The 26603-nt window shown below is 45.7% G+C and overlaps 11 protein-coding genes across 11 annotated transcripts; 6 read left to right on the forward strand and 5 right to left on the reverse strand.

The window, feature by feature from the left end:
• Positions 1-51: 51 nt before the first annotated feature.
• On the forward strand, positions 52-2908 carry N7483_003304 (Amino acid/polyamine transporter I; the record flags this gene model as incomplete). The annotated part of the gene is made up of 19 exons (XM_057086741.1): positions 52-186; positions 236-283; positions 342-440; positions 490-500; positions 557-689; positions 742-857; positions 921-928; positions 979-1112; positions 1171-1236; positions 1321-1447; positions 1505-1540; positions 1597-1667; positions 1723-1777; positions 1837-1943; positions 2001-2256; positions 2343-2489; positions 2541-2594; positions 2646-2803; positions 2864-2908. 19 exons carry the CDS (start codon positions 52-54, stop codon positions 2906-2908), a joined length of 1806 nt encoding a protein of 601 aa, XP_056946570.1.
• Positions 2909-3545: 637 nt separating this feature from the next.
• On the forward strand, positions 3546-5813 carry N7483_003305 (fungal specific transcription factor domain-containing protein; the record flags this gene model as incomplete). Its single annotated transcript, XM_057086742.1, has 8 exons — positions 3546-3562; positions 3627-3974; positions 4026-4169; positions 4218-4844; positions 4899-4918; positions 4981-5027; positions 5078-5408; positions 5470-5813. The coding sequence occupies 8 exons, from the start codon at positions 3546-3548 to the stop codon at positions 5811-5813; spliced, it is 1878 nt and encodes a 625-aa protein (XP_056946571.1).
• A 115-nt stretch (positions 5814-5928) lies between these two features.
• N7483_003306 (uncharacterized protein) lies at positions 5929-6420 on the reverse strand (the record flags this gene model as incomplete). The annotated part of the gene is made up of 2 exons (XM_057086743.1): positions 5929-5959; positions 5993-6420. The coding sequence occupies 2 exons, from the start codon at positions 6418-6420 to the stop codon at positions 5929-5931; spliced, it is 459 nt and encodes a 152-aa protein (XP_056946572.1).
• Positions 6421-6709: 289 nt separating this feature from the next.
• On the forward strand, positions 6710-7998 carry N7483_003307 (TauD/TfdA dioxygenase family protein; the record flags this gene model as incomplete). The annotated part of the gene is made up of 6 exons (XM_057086744.1): positions 6710-6889; positions 6940-7112; positions 7168-7410; positions 7466-7688; positions 7738-7793; positions 7848-7998. The coding sequence occupies 6 exons, from the start codon at positions 6710-6712 to the stop codon at positions 7996-7998; spliced, it is 1026 nt and encodes a 341-aa protein (XP_056946573.1).
• A 2141-nt stretch (positions 7999-10139) lies between these two features.
• On the reverse strand, positions 10140-10951 carry N7483_003308 (uncharacterized protein; the record flags this gene model as incomplete). The annotated part of the gene is made up of 2 exons (XM_057086745.1): positions 10140-10855; positions 10921-10951. The coding sequence occupies 2 exons, from the start codon at positions 10949-10951 to the stop codon at positions 10140-10142; spliced, it is 747 nt and encodes a 248-aa protein (XP_056946574.1).
• An 800-nt stretch (positions 10952-11751) lies between these two features.
• On the reverse strand, positions 11752-12135 carry N7483_003309 (uncharacterized protein; the record flags this gene model as incomplete). Its single annotated transcript, XM_057086746.1, has 1 exon — positions 11752-12135. One exon carries the CDS (start codon positions 12133-12135, stop codon positions 11752-11754), a length of 384 nt encoding a protein of 127 aa, XP_056946575.1.
• Positions 12136-12702: 567 nt separating this feature from the next.
• Positions 12703-14124, forward strand: N7483_003310 (uncharacterized protein; the record flags this gene model as incomplete). Its single annotated transcript, XM_057086747.1, has 3 exons — positions 12703-12705; positions 12762-13094; positions 13291-14124. The coding sequence occupies 3 exons, from the start codon at positions 12703-12705 to the stop codon at positions 14122-14124; spliced, it is 1170 nt and encodes a 389-aa protein (XP_056946576.1).
• A 497-nt stretch (positions 14125-14621) lies between these two features.
• N7483_003311 (MIP/aquaporin family protein) lies at positions 14622-16005 on the forward strand (the record flags this gene model as incomplete). The annotated part of the gene is made up of 3 exons (XM_057086748.1): positions 14622-15038; positions 15094-15635; positions 15696-16005. The coding sequence occupies 3 exons, from the start codon at positions 14622-14624 to the stop codon at positions 16003-16005; spliced, it is 1269 nt and encodes a 422-aa protein (XP_056946577.1).
• A 343-nt stretch (positions 16006-16348) lies between these two features.
• N7483_003312 (uncharacterized protein) lies at positions 16349-18482 on the reverse strand (the record flags this gene model as incomplete). Its single annotated transcript, XM_057086749.1, has 5 exons — positions 16349-16863; positions 16926-17040; positions 17102-17229; positions 17298-17482; positions 17533-18482. The coding sequence occupies 5 exons, from the start codon at positions 18480-18482 to the stop codon at positions 16349-16351; spliced, it is 1893 nt and encodes a 630-aa protein (XP_056946578.1).
• Positions 18483-21364: 2882 nt separating this feature from the next.
• N7483_003313 (uncharacterized protein) lies at positions 21365-23263 on the reverse strand (the record flags this gene model as incomplete). The annotated part of the gene is made up of 1 exon (XM_057086750.1): positions 21365-23263. One exon carries the CDS (start codon positions 23261-23263, stop codon positions 21365-21367), a length of 1899 nt encoding a protein of 632 aa, XP_056946579.1.
• Positions 23264-24264: 1001 nt separating this feature from the next.
• N7483_003314 (uncharacterized protein) lies at positions 24265-26415 on the forward strand (the record flags this gene model as incomplete). Its single annotated transcript, XM_057086751.1, has 2 exons — positions 24265-24464; positions 24516-26415. The coding sequence occupies 2 exons, from the start codon at positions 24265-24267 to the stop codon at positions 26413-26415; spliced, it is 2100 nt and encodes a 699-aa protein (XP_056946580.1).
• Between the last annotated feature and the right edge of the window lie 188 nt (positions 26416-26603).

Here is a 26603-nt window from a genome sequence, read left to right on the forward strand (position 1 = left end):
AGTTTGCTATTCTGAACGTTCATAGCAGACGCCTTTTCTTATCCTTCGGCGATGTCGGTGCCCGCCCGCACTGTGATAAGAGTCGCGGGAAAGTACCGATGGGGCCGCGCAATTATCAACAACAGCCTTATCTGGACTGTGGAGCGAGATAACATGGATGAGTATGGTTATCTCAAGAGACTCAGAGTGAGAGATGATCTAAAAGGCGCTGCGATTCTCACTTGTGAGAAATCAGTCCTTGTCGAACTTCAAGTTGAATCACTCAACCAAGATGTTTCAGGATGTATGTTTGGGTAGTCTGCATACATGAAGCAATGAAGCAATACTAATCTGCTCTCTAGGAGAAGAAAGAGCTGGCTCACGATGCCAACGAAGTACCAGTTGGCGTTGGAGCAATTGAAAATAGCCATAGCAATCATGCACTTCAACGACAGCTCAAGGTATAGTGAAAAGAATTCCAAGATAGAGCTGTGACTAACTCTTCGCCAGCCACGTCACCTGTAAGACATGAATACTTCTTATAGGACTTTGCAGTCTGCTCACTATGTTTCAACAGCCAAATGATCGCTATTGGAGGTGTTATTGGTACAGGTCTTTTTCTGGGTACTGGTACTGAGCTGGAGGATGGAGGACCCGCCGGACTACTTCTTGGATACTGCATCATGGCCTCACTTCTCTACTCGGTGATGGTGAGTTCAAGCTACATAATCCCAAGTCCCTTCAATCTCTTATGTTGTTTAGGTATCTTTGGGTGAGATGGCCTCGCAATTCCCTATTCCCGGTGGTCAATTCGCTCTTGCTGGACGATTCAACTCTCCGGAGCTGGGCTTTGCAATGGGTATACTATTCTGGTTCAAGTGAGTTTTATTACCTTCCTATGTATCTGGGAACATTCGAATCATGTCCTAACTTATATATAGTTATATTGGTAAGACCGCATACCACAAACTCTAGGATGATCATACTGAACCTTCAAAGTCGTTCTACCAGCGGAAATATCAGCGGCTGCCGTCCTCATTACCTACTGGACACCAGCAGGACAGACAGATTCTACATGCACGACTGGCATATGTAATAATGCGATGTGGGTTGGATTGATGTTGATAATTGTGGTATGTTTACGATGAATCGCTTGATCGGAAAGCCAAATTTCTAACCTCAGATGGCTAGTACCTTGTCAACTATGCTGGCACGCGTGTTTTTGGTGAAATGGAGTTTTACTTTTGCTCCATCAAGGCAAGTCCCATACATCTTCTCTTTTAATTGAGAGCCTGCTTTGATTTAAACTCTCCGGTTTCTGACTAACTTGATAATTTCCAGGTCGTAACTATCATAGGACTGATTATTGTGGGAATCGTAATCAGTGCTGGAGGTGGACCTGACCATGAAGCAATTGGATTCAAATTCTGGAGAGATACTGGCGGTTTTGTTCAATATGAAGGGATCGGTAAGATCTGTGCTTAAAATTGGGCATGATTTGAATTCATCTAACCGTCTTCCACAGGTGGTGCTAAGGGCCGCTTTCTTGGATTCTTCAGTGGTATGTTGTCCCTATGTTATTTCTGCGCACCGTCTCTAACCTTTCTTTGCATCTAGTACTTATCAATGCTGCCTTTGCCTTCATCGGCTCCGAAATTACTGCAATTGCGGCTGCAGAGACTGCTGATGTAGGTTCAATAACCTCTCGGGTTTACATGCGACTTTTCATCTGACACTCCATAGCCTCAAAAAAACGTGCCAAGGGCAATCAAGAGTGTTTGGATCAGATTGATTTTATGTGAGTTTGAACTTCTCAATTGTCTTCTTTCTGATAGTCGCTAATACGAGTCACAATAGTTTATGTCTGCAGCGCCTTTCTGATTGGCATCCTTGTCTCTCCGTCCGATCCATCTCTGAACCTTTCTTCTACGGCGGCAAAAAGTCCTTTCGTTATCGCTATCGAGGTAAGCTAATAAATTTCGAATATTGACTCCGGTCGGCTTTTTGACAAAAGAGAACAGAATGCTGGAATATCCGTATTGCCATCTATCATCAATGCCGCTCTCCTCACCAGCGCATGGTCTGCAGGCATAGCTGATTTGTTTGTCTCTACACGTACTCTGTACGGACTGGCTACACGAGGCCACGCACCAAAGATATTTCTCAAGACTCGAAAGGATGGCTTTCCTTGGGTCTGCTTCGTTTTCAGTGGAGTATTCGCTCTGCTTTCCTTTATGGCCGCTGCTGACGGCGAGGCGGGAACCGTTTTTGGATACTGTAAGTGTTCATTATTTTTATAATTTCTTCTTCGATTGCTGAAAAGGAGTCCCCATAAAATTATTGTTCAACTAACACTCCTTCAGTTTCAAACATGACAGCAATGTGTGGCATGATATCGTGGACAGGCATTCTTTGGACAAGTATTCAATGGCATAAGGGCCTCAAAGCCCAGGGCATTGACCGCAAGACTCTGCCTTATAGAGCACCATTCCAGCCTTACCTTTCCTACTGTAAGTTCACTCATCTCGGCGATTCCCAGTGGAGGCTAATAGAACTTGCAGATGGAATATCAGTTTGCATTTTGGTGATCATATTTGGTGGATTCAGTTCTTTCAGTAAGCTTGAATATCGAATGTCTTCTGTTCTCCCAGCTAATATTATGTCAGTTCATTCCTTCGATGTCTCTTCGTTCATCACGACCTATTTCCCTGTACCCCTGTTTGCAGTTCTTTTCTTCGGCTATAAATTCTGGAACAAGTCTAAGATGATCGATCCTACGGAGATGGACTTCTTTACTGGGTCTTCGATTGAAGTCATCAGCACTGTAAGTTCATTTTCTTATTATATCTATCGCTGAATCGAACTAACTAAGAATCGAAATTAGGAGGAGCCCAAAAGTACATGGCAGAAGATTTCGGAGAGAATCTAGGATACCACAGGGAGGAGTTTTGTCGAGGAGTTTTGTCTCAACATTGTATTATGGAAGATTTTATCTTATCAATTGACTAATTTGTAACTGCTATCTAACTTCTGAATCGTATTATCGTTCCTTGGACCAACTACCTAGGCCAACTGGTCTGTATTCTCCACATCTCCACCCCCACGTTTTTTACCATATATTACCTTGTCGAATCAGCGCTCGGTATGTTATCGACTCTAGATAAGGTTGATAAGCCTGCTATTACGAAATTTGGAGACTATGTTTCACAACATCTCAATGTAATATCCTCTTACAAGCTCGAGATATGATGAGCTTCAATATGATTCTACATGCGCACCCAGCCAGCTCAGAGGACGAGCGACCAGTTAAGGCTCGTCGGATTTCCCGTGCATGCTTACAGGTATGAATTCCAAATTCCAACTCATACAAATCAAAGCACAATCCTGATAGCTAAGAATGACAGTGTCGAGCAAGGAAGCAAAAATGTTCAACATCTTCAGATGTCTCAGAAAATTCTCTGGAACCCTGTAAAAGATGCATGAAGCTTCACATAAAATGTTCATTCGAAACGGAGGAGACGCGATTGTTAGATGGTAAAAGCCCATCTACCTTGGCACAGGTGGTTATGGATCTCAATCGTCGGTAAGTAATAACTGGCATTTCCTCAATGGTATCTGTATTTGAGAGATCTAAATTGTGTGGAAAGGCTCAATCAACAGGAAAATCGAATTCTGGAACTTGAAAAAGGAGCCCAATTGGACAAGCAAATCCCAACTGGTGGATCAGGAAAATCCTCGGCTTCGGAACAGTATGGAGCCCATGCTAGTAGTCATCCAACACTATCGCCCAGCCAAGCCAGCACATCTCTTTCTGGAGTAGATGCTATTGAGCTTGACCCACCGATTGCGACTCTGAGATCAATCCGAGAACTTGCAAAATATGAAGGGACACGCGATTCCGAGCCTGAGGTGGCTAGGCGGAGTAGGATATCGCCATTTGATCCTGTACGACAAGGCATTCTCACCGCAGAAGATGCGCAGAAAGCAATCAATATGTAAGGCAAGATCTTGAGGACACCTGATGATTCACCACTAATTCGAACTAGATTCTTTGATAAATGTCACCCCTCCGCTCCTCTTCTAAATCAAAGTACACGACAATCATGGAATGAACGCGAACTCCACTCTCCGGCCCTGATCTTGGCGATATGCTCTATTGGTGCGAGATTTTGGAGCAAGGGGAATTTTGAGTGAGTTTCACGGTAAGCATGCCACTTATAGCAACTAATATGATATAGTGATTCAGCGAGATCTGTGCATCCCAAGTTCAATGAGCTCACTTGTCTTCTGGATAAGGCAGTCTCCCGACTTCTTCTTCGACCAACCCCATCCGATGTGACACTAGACTCGATACGTGTTCTACTTCTATATGCACAGTGGATGCCGTGTGTCCGAGAACAAGAAGATGAATTGGAGAATGACGACCCCGCCCCTAGATTTCCTCGAAGTCGGTATAATGAAATCAGCGCAGGCGCTGTTTTGGGCTTAGCAATGCGATATGCCCTTCTCATGGGATTAGATCGATCTGTCTTAGCACCATTCCAAATACGGGATGCCCTGCCCTCTGGAGATCATATTAGCAAAATGCGTGTCTATTACAACTTAATCACATGCAACTTTAACCTCATGCTCACTTCTGGATTTCCAGCATCCATAGACTTCGATCCGGAAATAGCAATGAGGATGGCTCGTACCTTCAGCTCGCACACTGATTCTCAGTATCCAGGAGATCTTCGAGTCAGTGGACTTGTGGAGCTTGTGGCCCTTGTCAACCGCACTATGCGAAGCTCCGGCGATATCTCTGGTCGTCGGCTCGGTCCAGCCTGTCTGATGAAATTGAACAGGGAGCTTGATGAGTGGGAAAGGTAAGCAGAGAAAGCCAGACTATATGTTATTTGCGCTCAACTAACTTGGACAAGAACATGGATTGTTCGCTTAAGTGAGTTGAGAGATGAAAAACGAAGAGGCACGGAGACAACCTTCTAACAAACCGGCTCAAAGAGGATACACCTTCAAATCATAACCAGATGCCCTTCAATTCAGTCAGAGTGAGTTCAACACCAAACCATGATATAACTTAATCCTGATGGGTTTCCAGTGGTATCGGCTTTCCCTGAATAGCGCCTCTTTAACGCCTTGGCTTTCCGTTGAAACCCATGATCCCGGCAGACTCCAACGAGATCCGCTACTTCAAATGCTTAAGACTAGCTTGACATCAGCTGCTCAGATGATACTCTCATTGTCTATTCATGGCGCAAGATTTGTTTGGAGGCTAGACTCACAGGATACGTCTACCTTTCCCGAGGGCCCTTATCATGCCGATTCAGATTCGATTAGTCGGCTGCACTGCACAGTTGACTCAACATGGATTTCACACACGTTTGCAGTCACATTCCTAGTGCTTTGCTATCTCAGAGGAATAGTCGACGGTATGTGACACAGCTCTTCTACGTGACACTAAGTCCAATGACTAAGGTTTCAAAATACTAGATAACCTCCAAATCTGTACGTTTGATCGCAGCACAATGGCACCTAGCCGCCTTTCACAGTTTTCGACATCTATCCTCGCCAATCTTCTACATCTGGCCATTGAGGTCTTCGACAGTGTTTGTTCATTGGCTACTTTTCACACTGCACAAGATTTTCAAGGCATTGTACATTATGCTTCTTCCCTTGTCCTTGAAGATGGCGCCGACAAAGAAGACTGCCAAGAAGTCAATGATTATGCATTTCAATCCCTACTAGAAGTGATGAACGACTCTGGGGTTGATTGGGCGGGCAATCTTCTCGGTGGCTTTGATGACTTTGCAGATTGGAATATTGGGACTCTATAAAATCTAGACTATGTACATCATCTTCATGCGTCCAACATTTGAATGCCCAGCACTCGAGTATTACTGCCGACTCAACTAGAGCCTGACAAGAGTTTTCCTCTTGAAATTTTGTACTCTAAAATTCATTAGCATCTCGCCATCCAGATCTGGGAAATAGGATAAAAAATTTTAATACATACCTTTCCTCATCAGCTAGTTCAAACAAAACATCTTGAGCCCCTTTCCACAAGACCAGCTCTCCAAGAGCACGTAGATTCTCATTTCCCTCAACAATAGTCAAGAAATGATTGGCCGCTAATGAGCCCATTTTGCTTGCAAATGAAACTCCTCCATAGCAGAATAGGAACTCAGTCTCAGAAAAGCCACCAGGGTATAGAAGAATCTGACCAGCAGCGGGATGTGCAGTGTGGTTCTCGAAAGGAACTCCAAAGTCGGTTTCACCTAATGGGATCCACATCCCTTCACCACTCCATCGTACATGAATAATTTTTTGCTTGTATGGTAGCAAAGTGCGAAAAAGTTCGACGGTTTTAGGGGCTGCTGACTCAAAAGTGGCAAGGAACTGGTATGGCCCAGCTGTAATGGTCACAAAGTTTGATTCGGTCATTCTGGCTTGGAAATAATTTGATAGAGAAATTTGAATTGACATCAAGCTATGAGCTCAAATAGATATGGTTTTAATCTATAATCGCAATCTTATCGCTCACTTTCTCCATTATCGGTATTGTCGGCATCGGGCCGCACGGCTTCATTGATCATCTCTTATCGCGACTATCTTGAAGTCGAGATATCAGATGGCGAACTCTAAAAGCAAGAACTGTCTCCAAAATGAGTGATCATTTCTTCGATAAGAAGTACTTTTGTTATCTCTCGCGATGAGTCCATCTCTAGATCATATGAATATCCGTGTATACGACAACACATGTCCTCCACGGGAAGGAGAAGATGAGAATGTTGCAATTCACGAGGGTACTTTGACCATCAAACCAGTACTTCAATCTGAAAGCTCATCATTTGGAGCTGAGTTATATGGCGTTGATTGGGACCAGCCTATTCCAACTGAGATTGTAGCACAGGTGAGTCTTATCCCCATATAACGGCAACATGAACTGACAATGAGATTTAGTTAGTCGCTCTTCAAGATAAGTTCGGTGTCTTGATATTTCGAAAAACTGGATTAGACAATGCCCGTCATATTGCATTCTCTCAGCAGCTGGGAGATGAGCTGGAGATTAATCCATTTTTCTATGGCCGAGAGAATGACCGTTTGAAAGAACCACTATTATTTGACGTGGGAAAGTAAGTTTGCCTACAAGAAAATGACTTCACTTAGATTCTAACAAACGATTACTAGTATTGAGTTAGATGGTTCACTTGTCAAACGAGACAGTCGCAGATGGCACCACAGCTTGGGAAATGCTTTATGGCATACAGATTCTTCATATCACCAACAACGATCCAAATATTCCATCTTGCTCTCTCATGGAAATCCAGTGGAGGGAGGATCTTGGACTCATTTTGCCGATATCCGAAGAGCGTATGAGGAGCTTCCTGAATCCAAAAAGACTGAGATTGAAGATCTCATCATTGAACATGAGTACGTCCACACCGTCACAAGAGCGCCTCGGGTTAGCTGATTAACCTGGAAATAGTCTTTGGCATTCGCGAAAGCTAGCATCGCCAGCCGTGTTTGGCAACCCTCTTCCTCACGAGTTGAAGGCCAAGCCCCCAGCATTCCATCGACTCGTTCAAGTGGCTCCAGATGGCCGCAAAACATTATACCTGGCTGCGCATGCGAAACAAATCTTGGGAAAGAGCTTTGAAGAAAGTCAAAAGTTGATCTGGGAACTGATAGATCATTGTACTCAGCCTAAGGTGAGTCTCTTTTCTGAATCTACATAAATGGTTATTGATTTTAGCAAAGTACGTTTTCTCCATGGAGTGGAGACAAGGGGGGGACATGGTCTGGTGGGATAATCGGTAAGATATAAAGCTCATGGTATTGTTCTCGGTCCCCTATACTGACATTCATAGGCAATCTATGCATCGTGCGAATCCATACGCTGAGCCAATGACGGCTAGAGATGTTCGCAGGTCTACAATTCTTGATGATGGGCTTCTAGCATTTGGTGCTTCCAAGGATGAAAAGCTAGCAGCTGGATGGCCCCTTAGTGCATGCGGGTAGACTTGAAGACAGTACATTCTCCTCTGTAAGATGCCTTTTTTAGATTCTTGTCCAAGCTATTATTCAGAAAGAAAATTCTATCAACTCAACCAAATTGATATGATGTTTTCAATATTCCAGCCATGTCTCAGTTAGTCCAAATGCTTCGACATATCGGGCAAGTTGGTTCCGAGTCCTTCAAGTTATGAGCGTCACGGTACTTCAACCATTTCTGTACACATTTCAAATGGAAGTTATTTCCACACTCGCCCTTGCAGTATGTAAGCCTCGGTTTTCTTTGCTCGACGACTCCCTTGTAAGTGCCATTATCACTGCTGGAATAGAGGCTAGACTTTCGTAGTGGCTCCAAGCAAATTGAGCAAGAGCCTGTTATAGGTTGACGTACTTGCTTCGGGGAGACTGGCTGTCCCGGGGCCTTGCCACTTTTAAACCGAAAGAAAGCAGGCATTGAATCAAAAAGAGAATTAACTCTTGTGAAAAAGTCAGATAAAGTCCACAGGTTTCTCAACGGGGAGGGAATGTTAATTTCAGCCTCTCTCAAAACCGGAGCAGGCTCTGTAACAGGAGCTCTATGCAGCCGATTCCTTGCTTCTGTCGCCCTTCTTCTAGAAGACCTTGCCTGAGCCTGAATAAATAGCTGGACTTTCTCTTTCCAGCGTTGCGTAAGACCTCTTGCTTGTGATCGATGATTTCGAATGCACAGGACACGAAGAGCTAACTCTGCAAGTATATGGTCAACCGTCCTTCCAGCGCGCAATTCTTCAGTTCCTATATTCAATAAATGCAGAGCACGGTTGCGATCATGAAGGTTTGTTTGGGCGTGACAGCGTCGTCTTTGGGAGTAAGCGTAACCGGCACACCGGGGCTCCTTATCCGGTTCTACCCCGATAATTTGGGAAAGATGGGTGATATCTCTGGTTCCTCGTGATGATGATAGAGGAGGGGGCATGATGAATTTTTGAACAAGATGGAGTTGTGTCTGGTCGAGATATTTTTAGACACTCCAAAAAACCTCAGTTTGCTAGAAAATAGTCCGCTTTTATGCCTCGTTTGTAGGGTAGATGCTCATTATGACGACTATACTTCTCGAACCTACTCTGTCGAACTGATGTCGTTCAGCTTTCAATGGGCGCGCGGACTCATGATTTTGGACTCGGAAGGGGTAAGACCATGGATGGCTTCCAAGGTTCGGGGCGGGCCGGACACAAATGGGGACTAGCTACATTGTGCCGATAGCTAAAATGATCAGACTTAGACATTCCCAGCCTCCATATGAGCCTTCAATAGAACTTCGATTTCAAGAGGAAAAAAAATTCAGCGAGAGCTGGAATGAACTCCAGGCCTTCAAAATCAGAAACCACATGGCTCACTGACTGACGTAGTGAAACCCCGTCGCAGAATCCCTTCCATTTCGCTCAATTCTTTTTATTTGAAAATCTGAAAGTTCTGAGGAATAGAGAATCGTTACAAGTCTCATCGATAAAAATATAAAAAAAAAATCAAAAAAAAAGATTGACCCAGCGAAGCTGATCCCACCCACCCTTTCGTACTGAATCTGCCACCGTCAAGAGTAAAGGGACCCAACAATCCCAGTCGATACTTTTGTCTCCCGGAGGATCGCAAGCCGCTTGTCACCTAGGCTAGCAGGGCAGATTCGATGCTTGGAATTCTCGTTTTAAAAATGTAAGGGAGCATTCGTACTCATTTTGGGGTTCGCTGGATGGTACTTAACCCGATATGGATATATCTTCCAGACTCAGAGTCAGCGTTTCCTTTCTACTACTAGTAGCACTTGAGGTACATTTTATAAGAGCTGCCTTCAAACCTGTAGAATAAGAATAGTCCAATTTCTGGTAGGCCTTCCACTGTTAGATGCTAGACACTACACAGTAGGGAATACTGCTAGATCCGAGCCCCTGTGAATACTAATTTCAAGTTGAGGAATTGATAAACTGAACGACCATACATCAGCAGCATAGAACAACATGAAAGATGATACTGAACCCTGAACCTTTTTATAAGGTCAATTTCCAGTTCTAGCATCAAGTCATCAAGAGTTCCCAGTTATCCGAGTTGATTAAGCAGGATAACTCCTCTTTTCAAGACTTCTCATTGTATGCGGGTTTGACTGGTTCGACCATCTACCACGGATAAATACCATTCGCATGAATGAATCGACCCACATCGACATCTCTTTTCCCTTCACAGATATCAAGAATTCCTCTTGCCGAATCCATCGGATCACCAGCATAACCACCACCAGTTCTTGCTTGCTCAGACTCGCCTCGGAGGTTTGATCGCACAAATCCGGGACAGTAAGCATACACGCGAATATTCTGGCTATGAAAGCGCTTGTGCTGCTGGACGGTAGCCATATTCAGCGCAGCCTTGCTCATTCGATACTCGTGCGATGGGTTATGATAGTAGGAGTCCTTGGGATCCGTGGCTAGTCCGAAGGAGCCGAGTCCACTGGAAATCTGGATAAGGTATGGACGCGAAGATTTGAGTAAAAGGCTCACAAATGCTTCGGATGAAGTGACCGCTCCAGTGACATTCGTTGCAAATATTGTGGTCATTTTCTTGCTGCCCGTCTCTGAATAAGCTGTGATCCCAGCATTTGAGACAAATACGTCGACCCGACCAAATTCCTTTTGAACTGTCTCCACGGCAGCAACGATAGATTCGTCACAAGTCACATCGAGCTGAAGGACGGAGAGAGTGCCTTTGATTCCACTGCCTTGTATTTCCTCCATGGCTTTGAACCCTTTTCCCTTGCTGCGACATGCCATTATGACATGGTAGTTTGGTTGTGAGGAGATGAGCTTGCTTGTGGCATATCCGATGCCTGAGTTGGCTCCTGGATAAGGTCAGTATCCCGGCGTCTCTCGCTCCTGGGATTTCTTTTTGGCTGGTTTGACTAACCTGTGATGAGAACAATCTTTGAGTCTGTCATCTTCACGTTCTGCAGTTGGGAATGAATTTGAGCGATGTAAGATTTGCCTGAGGTAGTGTTGAGTGGGGGAGATATCTGAGAGAAGTGAACCTTATGTAGTGTGAGAAGCTGAACTCGGACCTGGGGTTGTAAAAAGATTATGATTACCACTAGTAATTAAATCACAAAATATCACCTGTATACCGCTCATGATATCCTAGAAGCCTATATCCATCAGCCAATATACTGCCGATGGATGCGGCAGGATGCCTGACGGACATAAGGTCCGTTCCCGCTCGGATATAAGAGAAAGGCTATAATCATGGCCAATAGGACCAATGAACTGTCAACTGGCCGCTGCTTGGATATTATATTTTACGGGGTTAGGACATATCATTTGAGCTCGAACTCTCTCAAAGTTTTTGTACATCCGACCAGAGCCTAGTGTGAGATCAAATTTAAACTGTTTCATCGGAGCAATGCTATCACCTTAACTCCCCAACCCACGATAAACAACTGATCAACGCTGCTATTTTCGGTTCTTAAGCTCCATGCATATGCTATGGCGTATCCAAACGGTGAAAAAAAATAATGATAAATTTGTCGTCAAGCATCATTCAAGTACGTAAAGCCATGGTTCAATATCCAACCAAACACCTGATTCCTGGGTATCATTGCCTAGTTCCCTATTTCAGTCAGTTATATTACCCTTTCACATACAACTGGACACAAGCTGAGAACTTACATAACCATTCATTCCTGGGTCGTCTCAGTCTGCAAAAATTCGGGCTAAGAAACGCCTCGAAGAAAGAAATATGCATTCAAACTTCATCGCCCTCGCTGCCTTTCCACCAGAGCCAAATTTCTCTGCCATAAGTGAGCACTTCTATTGTGCCTGAAACGGCTAACATAGTGAGGATCAGAAGCTTGAGGTTTTTGCCGATACCAATCGACTCAAAGCTCATCGCCAGTGGAGTTTCAGGTGGCTTTGACCCATAATAATTAGGGTCTGATTTTTGCTTTTCAGTTGGTTTTTGATGTAAATGCAGAAATGTAGTGAAAGGCCGCGACCGAGTTGGAATTGTTGCCTGTCTGTTTGAGGCCTGGAGAACTGTCCGTGCAGCAAAAGAGGGGTAACCAGAGCGCGTCGGAATACCCGTGATGTTTCTGAGGGGCAGACGAACTGCCTGAATCGCCATCTTCATTATGAAGGGAGTGTTGTATTGAACTAGGGTGTTAAAATTGTTGCATGGAATATTATTTTGCAGTTGGTGTGAGATTTGGTGGAGGGAAGTTGTCACTTGTCAGCCACTAAGCTTGTGACTGAAACAGTCGGTCAGCAGATGTTAGGATCACATGATGCCCGTATTTAATCGCTCATTATATCATAATTTATTGACAAAATACATGAGTATGAAATTAGTCCAACTTAGAGTTTTCTTCCTTCTAGCTATAGGGGATTTCCAAGTTGTTGGTAGTGAGAGTCGTCAACTGGTGGATCGTGGATTGCGTAGCGCAAATCGATTGGTCCACATCACTCTAGGCGTCTGAGTCAAAGGGGGCTATGACACGTTAGTAGGACTCCTAGGAGAAGTCGAGCGGCTATAAGCAAATATTGTCATAGATAGAGCCATAACACTTAAATAGAGACTCGGAGTAAATTAAGATTTACTTATCTCTCAATGACTTATTTTCTGTCCCAGTCTTCTGTTCTCCATTTATCCTCTTTCATGAATATCCCACCAAATATTCAGTCTACTAGCATATTGAATATGGTCAGTGAAATGATAAGCATATTTTAATATGACTTTACTAATCTTCCTGCATCCAGTCCAAGCCCACATTTGAGAGCCTCCCTGCGGAGCTGATCATCCTCATCTTGTATCATTTATCCGACCATGCCTCTCTGATATCTACCGGCCTCACATCACTAAGATTATATAAGATATATCAGTCCGTTAAAGACTCCGATGTGATACTAAGTAGCATTCTCAGGAGACAATCTGAAGAGATGTCTTTGGATTTGTCAGAAACTATCACCGCAATCCGATCAAAAGGGCTCCTTATGGAACACCACAAAGAACAAGCAACCGCTTTGCTGGACACATGGCGACGCAGCGCAGAGATACGTGACCTTGGTCTGAGTCCTTCTTTACGAACAGACGTCCCTAGGGATTCTAAAGAAATCCGGGAAATTCTCTTTTTTTCATAGGGTATTACGTTTCTTCTTGGATGATTTCCAGAGGAACGCACCAAGGCCCAGCTGGATACAGCCAAAACAGTGGCAGGACAAATTCATACCCCTCAAGTTGTCCAATCTTGAGAAAGGTCGGATTTTGAGAGCATTATGCCGACTACAGGTTCTTTCGAATATCTTTGGAACGGCTGAGATAGTGGATGATTCGGCGAATTATCGTAAGAACCGGTGGACCTCGCATGGTGACTTGTTCGAGCTAAATGAAGAAGCTTACCGCTTATTCTATGGGGCGATGCCCCCTTGGGAACATGAGGAAATGGGATCTATATGGGGATACCTTATATCGAAATACGTCCCTATATCCGAAGAAGTTGGCAAAAGTATGCGCAATTTCGCGAAAGAACACAGATCCCAGTGGCAAGATTTCACTATATTTGTTTCCCTTCCGCGTGATGTTGCTTCTCCACCGTTGGGGCGTTTGGGATTTGAGGATGAGCGGGATATTGACGATTTCCCTTCGAAGCTCGATAGCTTAGTCGCTATCGGGCCAGAATTTCTCTATCGTGTCATACATGCTACCCCTCTTCAACGGCGCAATTTGGTGGTAGGAAATGCAACAGGGGGAGGGCATGGTCTGAATGATACCTTTATTGGGCCAAATATGGATGTGGGGCATGATGATAAGCTACCTTGGACTGTACCTGCGGATCGACACGCAATTCGAGACTTTGAACAATTCTGGTCTACGCTACCACCAATTGAGCGACCGAATTTAGCCTGGAAGAGGTCAAAGATTATCCAACATGATCCTGGAGTCAATCTTACAGATGCAGTCGATCTTGATCCTTCTTTCGATACATGGACAATGCCTGGAGTCGAGTTCATGGGTGACCTAGAGTGGCAATGGTGCTATGCTATTTGGGATGATGCAAGACTGGTAAAATGGAAGGCACCTTTACTGGGGCTTCCTCGGCATGATCAGCCGGGCCCCGTGTGAGTTGGAACTTGAACTCCCTCTTCGTCCTGCCTCTATAACTCAGAATGAGATAGAGAGATAATGATCCTATGATGAATTTCTGCTCATGGAGGTCACACAAAAACCACTTAAGAGAAAGATTTTGAAAGAATTTAAAATGATTTCAAATTCTTTCTTATTGGTTGGTAACTCTCCCCTTGTAAAGAATGATCGACAGTGGTCCAGGGTCCATGGATGATGTAGAATCTTCAAGTGACGTAAAAGAGCTGTCCCTTCCAAGGATGTGGATCCATGTTTTCATAGTTCGAGAACTCCACCACCGAGATTTTAAGGTCATTGTTCAACATTAAAAAAAGAATCCCCCCTTCGCTATTTAATTATATTCTGTGATCTGGAGTTTTTCTATCACAATGTCGCGTTCAAAAGATTCGAACCGGAATGCAAACGACAGTAAGCTTAAACTTCAAAACCTTAAATCAATCACGATCCAGAGTTCTGACATAGGGATTCTATCAGATATGGAATCTCAAGAATATGAGCCTCCTGAAGGAACCCAGGAAGACGGCAGCAAGAATGAAGGTGCTGGCAACAACCCAACATTCAGTCTAGCTGGGCCCGGGGCACCCAATCCTCCGAGCAACTCATATATCGGAGAGCACTATCGCGACTACAATCCTCAATATGGCAAAGAGAGAGATGCACCGACTTGGAGTTTAGCTCAGCCTCTTCCCCATATTGTCCGACCGGGTATGCAACATGGCGCGTTACCAGAAGATCGAAAAGAAGACAGACAAGCAGCGCAAGAGGAAGGTGATAATGCAGGTGAAACACACCAGCAGTCAGGACAACATCATCCAGGCTCTGATGATGGTTTCTTCAATACTTGGTCGAGAATCAGACACTACCTTCGGGAGCCTTTGGCTGAATGGCTTGGGGTATTTTACTTAACCAGACTCAAGATATTGAAGCCTTGCTAATATTCTGTCGCAGACAACCGTCGCAATGATTATTGGTCTATGTGCCACCCTATCCCACTACACCTCGTCTGGTGAAGCCGGAAGTTACACATCCCAAAGTGTCGCATGGGGATTCGGTTTTATGGTAGCCATCTATATCACAGGTGGTATCTCCGGAGGACATCTCAACCCAGCTTTTTCAATCGCCATGTCTGCTTTCCGTGGATTTCCCGCTCGCAAATGTGCTATATACATCACAGCACAGCTTCTTGGTGCAATCACGGCTGGTGGAATCGCTTATGCAATTTATCACGATGCGATACTTGAGGTCGACGCTTCTTCTAAAGTAGCTCAGAATGCCGGTCCGGCTTCGGAGGCTATGATTACTGCGCCGAAATCATTTGTTCATCCCGCTACAGCTTTCTTCACTGAGTTTCTAGGAAGTGCAATTCTCTTCGGTGCTGTTGTTGCTCTTGGTGATGATACGAATGCTCCCCCTGGAGCGGGAATGCAGGCTTTCATTCTGGGTATACTTATTTCGGTCGTGATTCTTGCGTTGGGTTATAATACTGGAGGGTAAGTCATCCCATTTACCTAGTTCAATTGTTTTCAAGTTCGTTGTGACTGATTTTTCAGGTGTTTCAACTGCGCACGCGACTTTGGTCCCCGTCTTGTGGCTGTCATGGCTGGGTGGGGCGGTCACCTTTTTCGAGAAAGTCATGCTTGGTGGATCTGGGGTCCCTGGTGTGCCGATATCAGTGGAGCGTTATTTGGTGCACTGGTTTACGATATGGCAATTTTCACTGGAGGTGAAAGTCCTGTCAACTATCCTCCACGACGACGGAAGCGTGCGTTGCATGTGAGAACGGTTAATGTTCGGAAGAAACTTGGGTTGAGACCAAAGAAGAGTAGGGATATTGAGAGCTCCAAAACTGGGGACAAGTAAATACATGTCTCATCTCATTTCTGTGGTCACGTATCTGACATCTGGAGCGAGTCTCATCGCTTAGACCAAAGCCAGACATTCCGTGTACGACGATATGTACAGGAGGCCGAGGAAAGGATATGAGAGGGGTGAAAAAATGTAATTGTGGATGTAGTAGTAAATAAAATGATCCTCGTTAGAGAAGCAAGACTACAATTCAAGTATACAGCAGTGGCCTATGTATTTCAGGAATCTGAGAAGCTGGCCCAGTCTCTTTCAAATGTTCCACTCCAAGTACTTTCCCACCAGGTATATAGCACCTAAGCTCCAACCAGAAATATCGCCAACCATGTGAACCACCATTTCAACCTGTATAGAACGGATTTGTGCAAGTCCAAGAGGTGACAGTAGAGCCACTAGGTCCGAAAGCAGCCTCAAGAGCCAAGACAGCTGCCCAGGTACCCATACCAGAAGCAGCCAAACCAGCACCAGTGAAGATAGTCACAGGTACACTGAGATACCAAGACTTCTTATAGCCACGGACCCATCTCTTGTAACCGCTGTCAAAGCGAGTCGTCTCACCAGTGGAAGGGTCAAAGCCTTCACCTGGTAGTCTAGCTCCTTCCTGAATGACCAAGCCCAGGAACATTATACCGGAGAATGAGTAGGTAAAGTTCAGACTGAACAATCCACCGACAAAGTTTGTGAATGATGCAAACTCGGGAATGGACATGCATACTACGAAGGCAAGGATCCAGTAGAGCGGGCCGAGAGACCACCAGAGGATCTTTCCTTTGTTGCTGGCGATCGGAGGTAGGCGGAAGATTTCTTGGCCAACCTCAAGGTAGATAATCTTCATGCCAACGTTGAAGTATAGGACTAAAAGTGGGTCAGTAGATATTATTGAGAGACATTATGCGAGTTTGAATGGGTATACTTACAGATGGCAAGCCAACCAGTAATCAAGGAAAGTACGTTGCTGACAACTTGAAGTCTCTCTGGCTTGACGACTTGAGTGATGGTAACATAAGCGTATTGACCGTAGTAGGCATAGCACTGTTTTTCTTAAATTTAGTATGCGTTCAGCCAACTTGAATTCAAAAGGAGAGTAACATACAAATGCTCCAAAGAAGATATAAACAACGGTGATAAATAGCTGCGCAGTGAACATAGCCTTCCAGAAATCCATGGGATGGCGCATCTCAGACAGGAATGCGACAAACAGCACAGCTCCAGAGTATGCGTCTGATAGAAATAGTGAGTAAAGCATACTCGCAAGCTGAATCAATTGTGCATCTGGGTGCTAGACTTACAAACCATGCTGTTGATTCCATTGAACTGCGCAGCAAAGAGTTTCGAATCTGTTTGCTGGTACAATGCGGGAGGAGTACCAACAAAAGTCTTCACAGGGACTGGGTTTGTGGCCCAAGTCTTTGGTAGAATTCCGTATTCAACGGCAGCTGTAGGATCAGGACCATACTTCGCAGCCGCAACACAGCTGTATGACATGTTAGCAGTGTCAGTATCATGACGTGGACCCATACTCACACAATGATGAAGGAAATGATGTTCAGCCACACCGCCATGTTACAAAACCATCCAAGGTGCTTAAGAGATCGCATATACCCACTTCCCATACTTACAACCAGGGCAATGATAGCACAGACGATATAGCAAAGGTTAACACTTCCAGCAAGTTGTGCGATGAGACTAGTCTGACCAAGAAGAACCACAGCCACACTCAAAAACACTTGGATAGCTTGAGTAAAATTGATAAAATGACGTGCCCAGGGGCCGTAGAGACGGAAGAAAGGATCACCGTAGCTGACAATAGGGTATCGCGACGAGTCAAGACCGATGAAAGATTTCCAAATCATCCATCCAGATGCACCGGCAGCAATACCCATCAGAAGGAAAATACCAACACCAAGGCCGTAGCCATCATTGGCAAAGACATAGGGTGTCTGACCCCATCCAAGAATATCAGTCGTGATCAAATAGAAGATACCTCCCCATCCAGCAGTGCGCAGTGCGCGGGCAGCTTGTCGCCACTCAGCATCGAAGTCATGAGTTGTCGATGGTGAGATAGGACTGACACCCGCCTCATCTCCAGCCACAACAGGTGCCTTCTCATTCACGTTCCACTCAGTAGAAGAGATGGCAGGGGGGTTACCAGCATTGGCCTTAGCCTTAGCATCCTCATAAGGATTTAGGTTGAAGTAGCCCTTGATGGATCCAATGACACCATAGCCAGTGGTAAGACTCTTGAAGCGCCGGTTCTCTTCTTCCTCCATCTCGCGCTCAACCTTCGCCCAGTATGAGAATTCCTCGAAGGTTACGGTAGGGTCGAGACGCGCCTGGAGACCCCATTGACGCTGGCGTACACCAGGATGTTTACCGGCGACGGACATCTGGCGGACTTCATCTGGTGATATACCAGCCTCGCGAATTTGCTCCGTAGGAGCCGTGACGGCCAAAGGGCCCGGAAGCATAGACATATTGAGCGTGGAGTTGATTCAATTCTTGATGAGGCTTGGGCAGACGCAGGGACTCGGAGGGAACATTTGGGAGGAAACGTAGGATTTATAGTACCCAGGGGGGTACCATTATGTATAATAGATTGGGCCACCTGAGACAGGCGTGATAGCACGACAATTACCAGTTGAGCACTTGAGTGAGTATTAGCGCATATTTCCCTGTGTACCAGTCATTGAGCTGGAATAGATACTCCAATTTCCTTGCCGGGGGCCGATAGGCCGTCAGTATCCGCGCAGGGGTTAGTACGAGTGTAAGATAACCTTGCAAAGTTGATTCAAGCCACTGGCAGCCATGGAATTCCAGGAGTTTTCCAGGGTATCTTCCAAGCGAGGGCAGCTCTTTGGTCGCCACAGTTTCTGCGGGTATTAATTGCTTATCAGGGGGAACTCGGACCAGGTACAGGGTAGTATGCAGCTAAAGGAACTGCCAGTGAGGTGGCTACATAGTTCCAAGATTGCTATCAGTGCTGTCAGTTATGGATTTTAATTGGTTATTTTCAAAGTTGGTTACGACAGCTGAATATCTATGGCTCGGTTTTTAATACCATTTTGAAGGTGGAACATAATGCATGCGTGTGGGGAGTATGTAGACACCTGGAGGAAATAAGGTCTATATCGTTCCAGGATTCAAATATTGCTTCAAGTTTCAATAATTGAGGCAAGCCCCCAGGTGCCTGGAAAATCAAGGAGTAGGCGTACAATGTCAAGTGCTAAGAAAGGCTATTTCTTTGTTCTTGCCAGTGGTTTAGTGTAGTATCCATCCGGATGTCCTCTTTGTCTCCCATTTCTTCTCGCGCGGTCTAGTGGAAATTTCGTCAATCTCACTGGTTCATACGATATTACTAGCTCATACACTTTAACCTTGAAAGGCTTGATATATGGATGCAAGGCTCCGCTCCAGGGTAGGTAATGAAGCACGTTATCCATGTCCAATCTAATTTGTACGAGGAATATTTGAACTTCCAGCTTGGAGATACTGTAAATTACTAAATTAAGCCTTGCGGGCAGCCACTATAGAGCCAAGTGCATCTTTGTGGCGTCTGAGGCTTACAGGATGTAGCATTGGACGGCCTAGGGGGGCCCCAGAGGCTTACCTGAATCAAGCTTCCCGGTTTATGACACAAGCCTCCAACACTTGAATCTCGGAAACAACATCTCAGGAGAGACCAATAATAGACAGATGTATGAGTCGGATCTTTGATAATTTGTATCCTTCATTGGTTCGGCCCAAAGCACAGTCTATGCGTAAGGCAACCCAAAGTACTCCATACTAGCTCTTCGCACTAGTATGCAGAACGCGTCAGATATGTGTGATATTATGAAGAAACCGTCGGGGATAATACTAGTACCTGTAATACTTACAAGCATGGCCAAATATATCACCTGCGCCCGGGCGCACTCTGCTCTTCCAGAAAGTTAATAGGAGTGGCTTGAAGTGTTCCATTGGGTCAATGCCTCGGCCTTTGATCCCATCTTAGTATAGCGGAGAAGAATCCATAGCGGGGCCCCGACGCTCATCCGGTGGGCATTTAGACCCTGCAAATGATGATCCGCAATTTATTTCGTGGAGAGCATAATTTTATGTGTAACTTTGAATAACCCCAGAATGTCCAGAGCTGGCTATTGACGGCTCTTTGTCTCATATATTGAGATACTGGAAATCTCCATCATGAAGAATTTGGGAAGGTTTTGCGGCCTGAGTAGGTATTGAACTCACCCATCGCCACCTCGGTACGTAACTAATCACCTGCCAGTGATCACTCGGAGATACGCCAAATGCGCATGATCCCTGCTCTTGCATTTGCACGCGAATCTCCCGATTAGGGTGAGAGGGGAACTATCCAGTCAGGCCCCCCGAGAATTCATTCAAGTACTTTTTTTTCTAGGTTTTGAACCGCTGCTGCATGAAATCGGTGTGTTCTCCCGTCTGGGCATGCGAGACCAGCTGTTCATGGATGGAAATCGGGATCAGGCTGAGCCTAGTAGGAATACGGGGTAAAAGCATACAATTTACCCAAGGTTGGATATCTGATCACCCAGGTGCCCCTTTCTTTCCAAGGTTGTTCAAATTTATGTAAGATCCATCATAATCCGAACATCAAAATGAAACTTCCCAAGTTTGGAACATAATTGTGCGAGACCTCGTTCACACCTGGCAGTTAAGTATTGTACAAGTATTTGCTATTACCTAGATATCTTCCAAGGTTGAGATAAGTACCAAATTCGCTGCGAGAAATTGAATCATGATGCAATGCAAGGCCTACTAGGCTAGAGCTATGAATAGTAGAAGTCAATATCATAGATGTCCAAATTTTAGTGTCGTGATCAGAGCCTTGCAAGATCTAACAACAAGAATGTGGCGCAAATCAGCACTAGAGAGATATTCGGAGACCGTGGAACTGATAAGGAGTGTCATTTATCACGTTCACCACATGCATATGGCCAATAGCTATCCGCTGAACAATCAGAGTGGTGTGATTGGTTTCAGTCAATGGGTATTAAGCACTCATGGATGATATAGTAAAGAACATTTGAATCTCCTTCCAGCACGCTCAAGCCCTCGTGCTGTCATATTATAGTAGTTCGCCGTTCGCCTACGCGAGATACATGCAGGTCAGCCGCCAGGTTGAATAAAGCTCATCATTTATCATGATAAACTGATAAAGAATTTAATATGTACAATTGGTCAAAGCACTATATTATTAAATGACATTCAAATCATGGCACCATGCCGGTCATGAAACTTGAAACCCTTGGAACCCAAACTCCAAAAAAGGAACCAAAACTCCAAACAACCAAGTCAAAAATACCAATACACATTAGGCAGTAATCTTGAATCTGGGTTACAGAGGTGCTGTCAATTGATATTCGACATCAAATTCTGCAAGCTCACTCCCATCCCCAGCGTATCCCAGAACGTCACGGTTATCATCGATGATACGTCCATACTCTAGCAGGAGAAGATAGAGATAGATTTCCAGGTCCTCGTCACGAAGTGCGAGCTGGGCCCACTCACGACTCTGGGTCGCAATCATTTGAGCTTCAAAATCATGTGAGGCGATAGCAGGTCCAGGAGCAATGGCGTCATGAGGAGCGTTGGTCTGAGAAGAATTCATACCAATAAAGTAAGTCATGAGGGAATACAAATCCCCATACATGTTATCCATCGGTACAAAGTGACGCCATGCAAGAAGTCTAGAGTCGTGCCACTCTCTGAAGATTGTAGCTTTCAGACCTAATGACCTGCTCTGATGGAATGCGCGCCAGCGACCAGAGAAACTGTGGCCATCAATATCAACCAGGTACTTTGCCTTGAACTGTTCGCTAAAATCCTTGGGTTCCTTGTATGTCCAGACATTATCGTAGAAGGAACAGTCCGGAATACAGCCCCAGGCCTCTGTGAAGCCCACATCAAAGTAGGATGTCGCAAATTCGGCAGGCTGGAAATCCATAGGTTGGTATCCGTTTTTCATATCCTGGGATAAGATTGACACGGTTTGAGAATTCATTTCGGTGGCGTTTGTCATGTGGACAAAACGCTGGCGATGTAAGCGATGCCAATTATCTTCCACTTGGATTCCACCTGAAGTCACACCACGCCACAATAAGGAATCATCTTTGTAATTCCAGGATTTGTCATGAAGTGGGTTGAAGACATATCGCGGGTCCTTGAGGAAGTACATGTTCGCAGGGAACAGGATATCATTGTTGACGCTGACCTTGCACTCACCAAACACAGGAAGTAATTTTCTCGTGATGACGTTACTGGAGGCTGAAAACAAGAACCCGTGTTGGTCACCCAAAATTGGTCCCACGGTACATAAGTCCGATGAACCGGTAAAGTTAGAGATGAAACCGCCCACAGGAGTCTTGTACAGCTTTTCAATTTCCTCGGTGCCCATGCTATCATTTCGAGCTGGTGAACCGGGTGAACATGACTCCTGCGCAAATTCCATGTAGGGCTTTCCTGCGACAGAAAACCACCCCGGGTCGATATTGGCATTGGTGGCATTCGGATCGTACAAATGCAGCATATTGCGTGTGAATTTGCCGACCGGAAACTCAAACATAGTCCTATTCCTTGCTTCGATTTTCAAGTAATCTTGGATGTCTTCATAGGTCGCCATAACTCGTGGTTGGTCCAAAGTATTCATCGCAATATCCATATCTGGTAGGTATGCCGCAATGCGCTCGATCGAATGCGACAATGTCTCTGCTCTCCAGCCATTTGGCTCCGATACGACATGGTGATCTCGAATTCGGATACCCGCGATGCCCTGACTCTCCTGTAGTGATGCTGCCATTTTTCGTATCTCTGCGGGAGGAATAGCCCAGAACGGTCGCAGGTCATCCATTATCTGCTGGAAGTTGTCCACATCGTGCACTTTGTTCTTTCGAGCGAATAGATACCAGTCTTTAAACCCCGGGGGAGGATGCCGGCCATTTGCTTGGCGGTATTTGGAGACCACATGGCGAAAATTGGTTGAATGCGAACTCTCATACTTCTCCCATTTTTCATTTGCTTCTTCCATCAGGCTTTGAATGGGGTGGTTATCGTTCGCATAGTGTGCCGGCGCATGGCTGTAGGGTATGATAAATTCACCGAGTCCGGGAATCTGAATCGTACGCCTCTCTATGTTAGTGAAGAGGGCGAGATTTAACAGGCATGTTATCACTGCGCCTGTAGCGAGGCAGAAGTAGAAGTACTGGCGCCTAGTACCGAAGTTGCTGATGAGCATCATGGTGGAGCGCGGGCAAAAGAGACGCAGCCCTTGTCCGAAATCAAATGACGGGCGCCAAGGTTAAGTGAGGGTTGGAAGGATGAAATAGATATTCAAAGAATCTGGTGTGGCAACATTTGAAGGAAAATGCAGAATTATGGCGCATAGAGGAGCACTAAGGCAAGTTCATGACAGGTTGGAAATCCATGAGGCCTGACAACTTCAGAGAGGCAGAGAGTGCCAACAGAGGTAAAAGGAGAAATTCAAGAGGCTTTGGGAAGCTACTCCGCAAATGGGGCGAGGTGAAAACGAGGGTCTGGAAATTAGCGACGGCCCAGTCCCACGCCACCCTGATGAGAGTAGTTTAGTCTATTATGGTTCATTAGGTGCATTTTACCGACTAGACCAGGATTCAGGAATACTAGTGTTTGTTCTCACACATTTCATGTCCTCAACAATGAATTACAGATTTCACTTGAAGTGATTGTTTTTTTTCTTATCAGTATAAAATCAAGCATCATAATAAGATGATTACGGGGCTTGAAACTCTTGGATGGCCCCCGGGGGCCGTAAAATCCGGAATTCAGGGTATAAAAACTGATAAGATTTACAGGGACTCGGCATTTCACCCGTGCCAGATGGACGCACAGACATATATGAAAGAGTATGTGATTGGTTAAAAGGTGAAAGCACGAGGGACTAAATTACTTGGCGCTGACTAACTGTGGTCCCGTGATCTCCACATGGAGTTAGAACTCCGCGGGCCTATTCCGTACATTCAATGAATATTCACATAGATAGTTGATCATTTTCTTTAATATATTTCAGAATGCGGTATCAGTATGATATTTAGATAAATTAGATGTTATCAATATTATGTCTATTATAGAACTATGTTGTAAAGAATATAATCCATTGGAGAGTCCGAAATCATCAACTCCGCTTTCCTATTGGTTCTGCTCCCGACAATGACTGCCAAGAACTTAACAGGAGCTTGACATGAACCTCCTGTCTTCCAAAGCATGGCCACAAAGCGCCCTCGCGCCGTCTTTGAGACGGAGCATTCCCATTCTCCCTATGCAGTCTACGGCACTCCTCTGCCACCACTAGAAGAAGGATCCCGCGATGATGGCTCCTACCAACCCATCTGGAAGCAAGAGGTGACCGATGAACGCGGAAGGAAACGACTACACGGTGCCTTCACTGGCGGGTTCAGTGCTGGGTAAGTTCGTCTCGGCTGGGTCAGATCATGAAATATACTTACAACTTGCAGGTACTTCAATACCGTCGGCTCGAAAGAGGGATGGACCCCCGCGACCTTCGTCTCGTCTCGGCAGAATCGCGCCCGAGATGCGAAACGCCCTGAACAACGACCGGAGGATTTCATGGACGAGGAGGATTTGAGGGAGCAGGAGGAATCGCGCAACCTAAACACAACCGAAGGGTTTGCGGGCTTTGGTTCCACCGAAGCGGATGCTACACGGAGGGCAGGTCTGATGGACTTGCTTAAGACGGGCGGCGAAACAATGGGTGTGAAATTATTGAAAAAGATGGGCTGGAGGGAAGGACAAGGTATTGGGCCGAAAGTACGGCGCAAAGCCAATCTGGAGGTGAAGGCCACGGCAGGTGCTCCGGAGGAGACATACCTCTTCGCACCTGAGAATCCGCCAATGGTCGCATTCGTCCGCAAAACAGATCACAAGGGTCTAGGCTTTGCGGGTGAGGCCCAGCTTGAGAAGCCTGACCAGGCCAACCGGGAGGAGGAGGAAGAATCAGACTCGTTTTTTGGGGATCGCTTGTCTACCAAGAAGAAAACAGCCAAAAAACCGCAACGATCAGGCTTTGGTGTGGGCATTCTCAATGATACTGGGTCTGATGATGAAGATCCCTACTCTCTTGGTCCGCAAATATCATACAACAAAACCATCGGGGGCAAGAAAAAGAAGGCCAAGGAGTTGAAGCCCGCAATTACTTCCGCAAATCCTTTACTTAACGCCAAGCCCGTTTTTATATCTAAAAAAGTTGTTGCTGCGCGCAACGCTGGAGGGTTCAGGAAATGTCGCGATGGACGATTGCCCCTGGATGGGTTCGTTCTCGCAGATAGTCTTTCAGGCCTCTCCATTTCTGACAAGAAATACGAACCTCCACATATTCCTGAGGGTTGGAAATCTTCACGAAAAGCTGCAACCGAGCGCGCAGAGTATGTGTCTACAGCAGATGCAGCCAAATCATCTTCTCTAAACCCTACCTCGAGAGCTGCCGTCCTGGGTGAAGCTCAGCTCCCAGGCAAATCTATTTTCGATTGGATGACACCAGAAGCTCGCGAGCGCATCGTCAAACTCACCGGAAATACCAATCTGCCACAGGCTATGGGTGAAAAGGCGCCGAAGGGCTATGAACTATCGGAAGCCGACCGACGCCGAGATCTGTGGGACCTTGTTCCCAACCTAGACAAACAAACTGCTGTGCAAGCGCTGACTCGAGGTGTCAGTGGATGGATGCCTTACGCCGAAGATGAAGCCAAGCGCGCTCGATATCGGACTTTTATCGAGATTCGAGCCGGTCTCCGCGATACCCTCCCAGACCGATTGCCAGGATCCAGCACCGACGATTGGGTAACAGAGATGCAAGAATTTGCTCGGGCTGCCGAAGTATTCAAACCCATCTCGGGTGTCATGGCATCCCGATTTACTTCGGCCTCCTCAGGTCCCAAGCTTGCCTCCGATGCACCCGACTCGTCCGATTCCCCTCTTACTCGGCCCTCTGAGAAACCCGATGATCCGGCAGTGGCTGCAGCCAAGATTGGCATGTTTGGTCAATTAACCCGAAGGACGACTTCCTTTTTCCCCACCCGCTTACTCTGTAAACGTTTCAATATCAAGCCACCCGATCATGTTCAGCTTGACCCCGGTGGGTCCTCTAGTGACACTAAGGGACCTGGTACTCGCTTCCAATCAGGCGGATACGAGACCCCGTCCGGTCCCAGAGATTTGATCTCTCACGAAGTGATGAACATGATTTTGATTGAATCTGGTCGTCAACCTGTGAATTCGGAAGAGAAGCCGAAACCTGCCCCAGTGGAGCCTGAGCATAATGCCGCGATCGAAGTGGAACGACCTGGGGATGCCATCTTCAAGGCGATCTTTGGCAGTGACGACGAGGATGAAGAATGAAATTAGATATTAATTATTATTATATCAGATACCGACATATCTATTGCATGGTATGAAGCATTGCAACCAGGGATAAATCAACCTGTGTAACTAGAAGCGAATCAAGCTTGACGTAAATCCTTCTACCAAAGCTTAGAGCCTTGGAATGTCTGGGCACTGGATGTTTCATCCCGACTACTACAGTAGCT

This window comes from Penicillium malachiteum, assembly GCF_028827825.1.
Source record: "Penicillium malachiteum strain IBT 17515 chromosome Unknown utg000002l:1.0-8849297.0:1.0-8852440.0, whole genome shotgun sequence".
In the NCBI taxonomy this organism is placed as follows: Eukaryota; Fungi; Ascomycota; class Eurotiomycetes; order Eurotiales; family Aspergillaceae; genus Penicillium; species Penicillium malachiteum.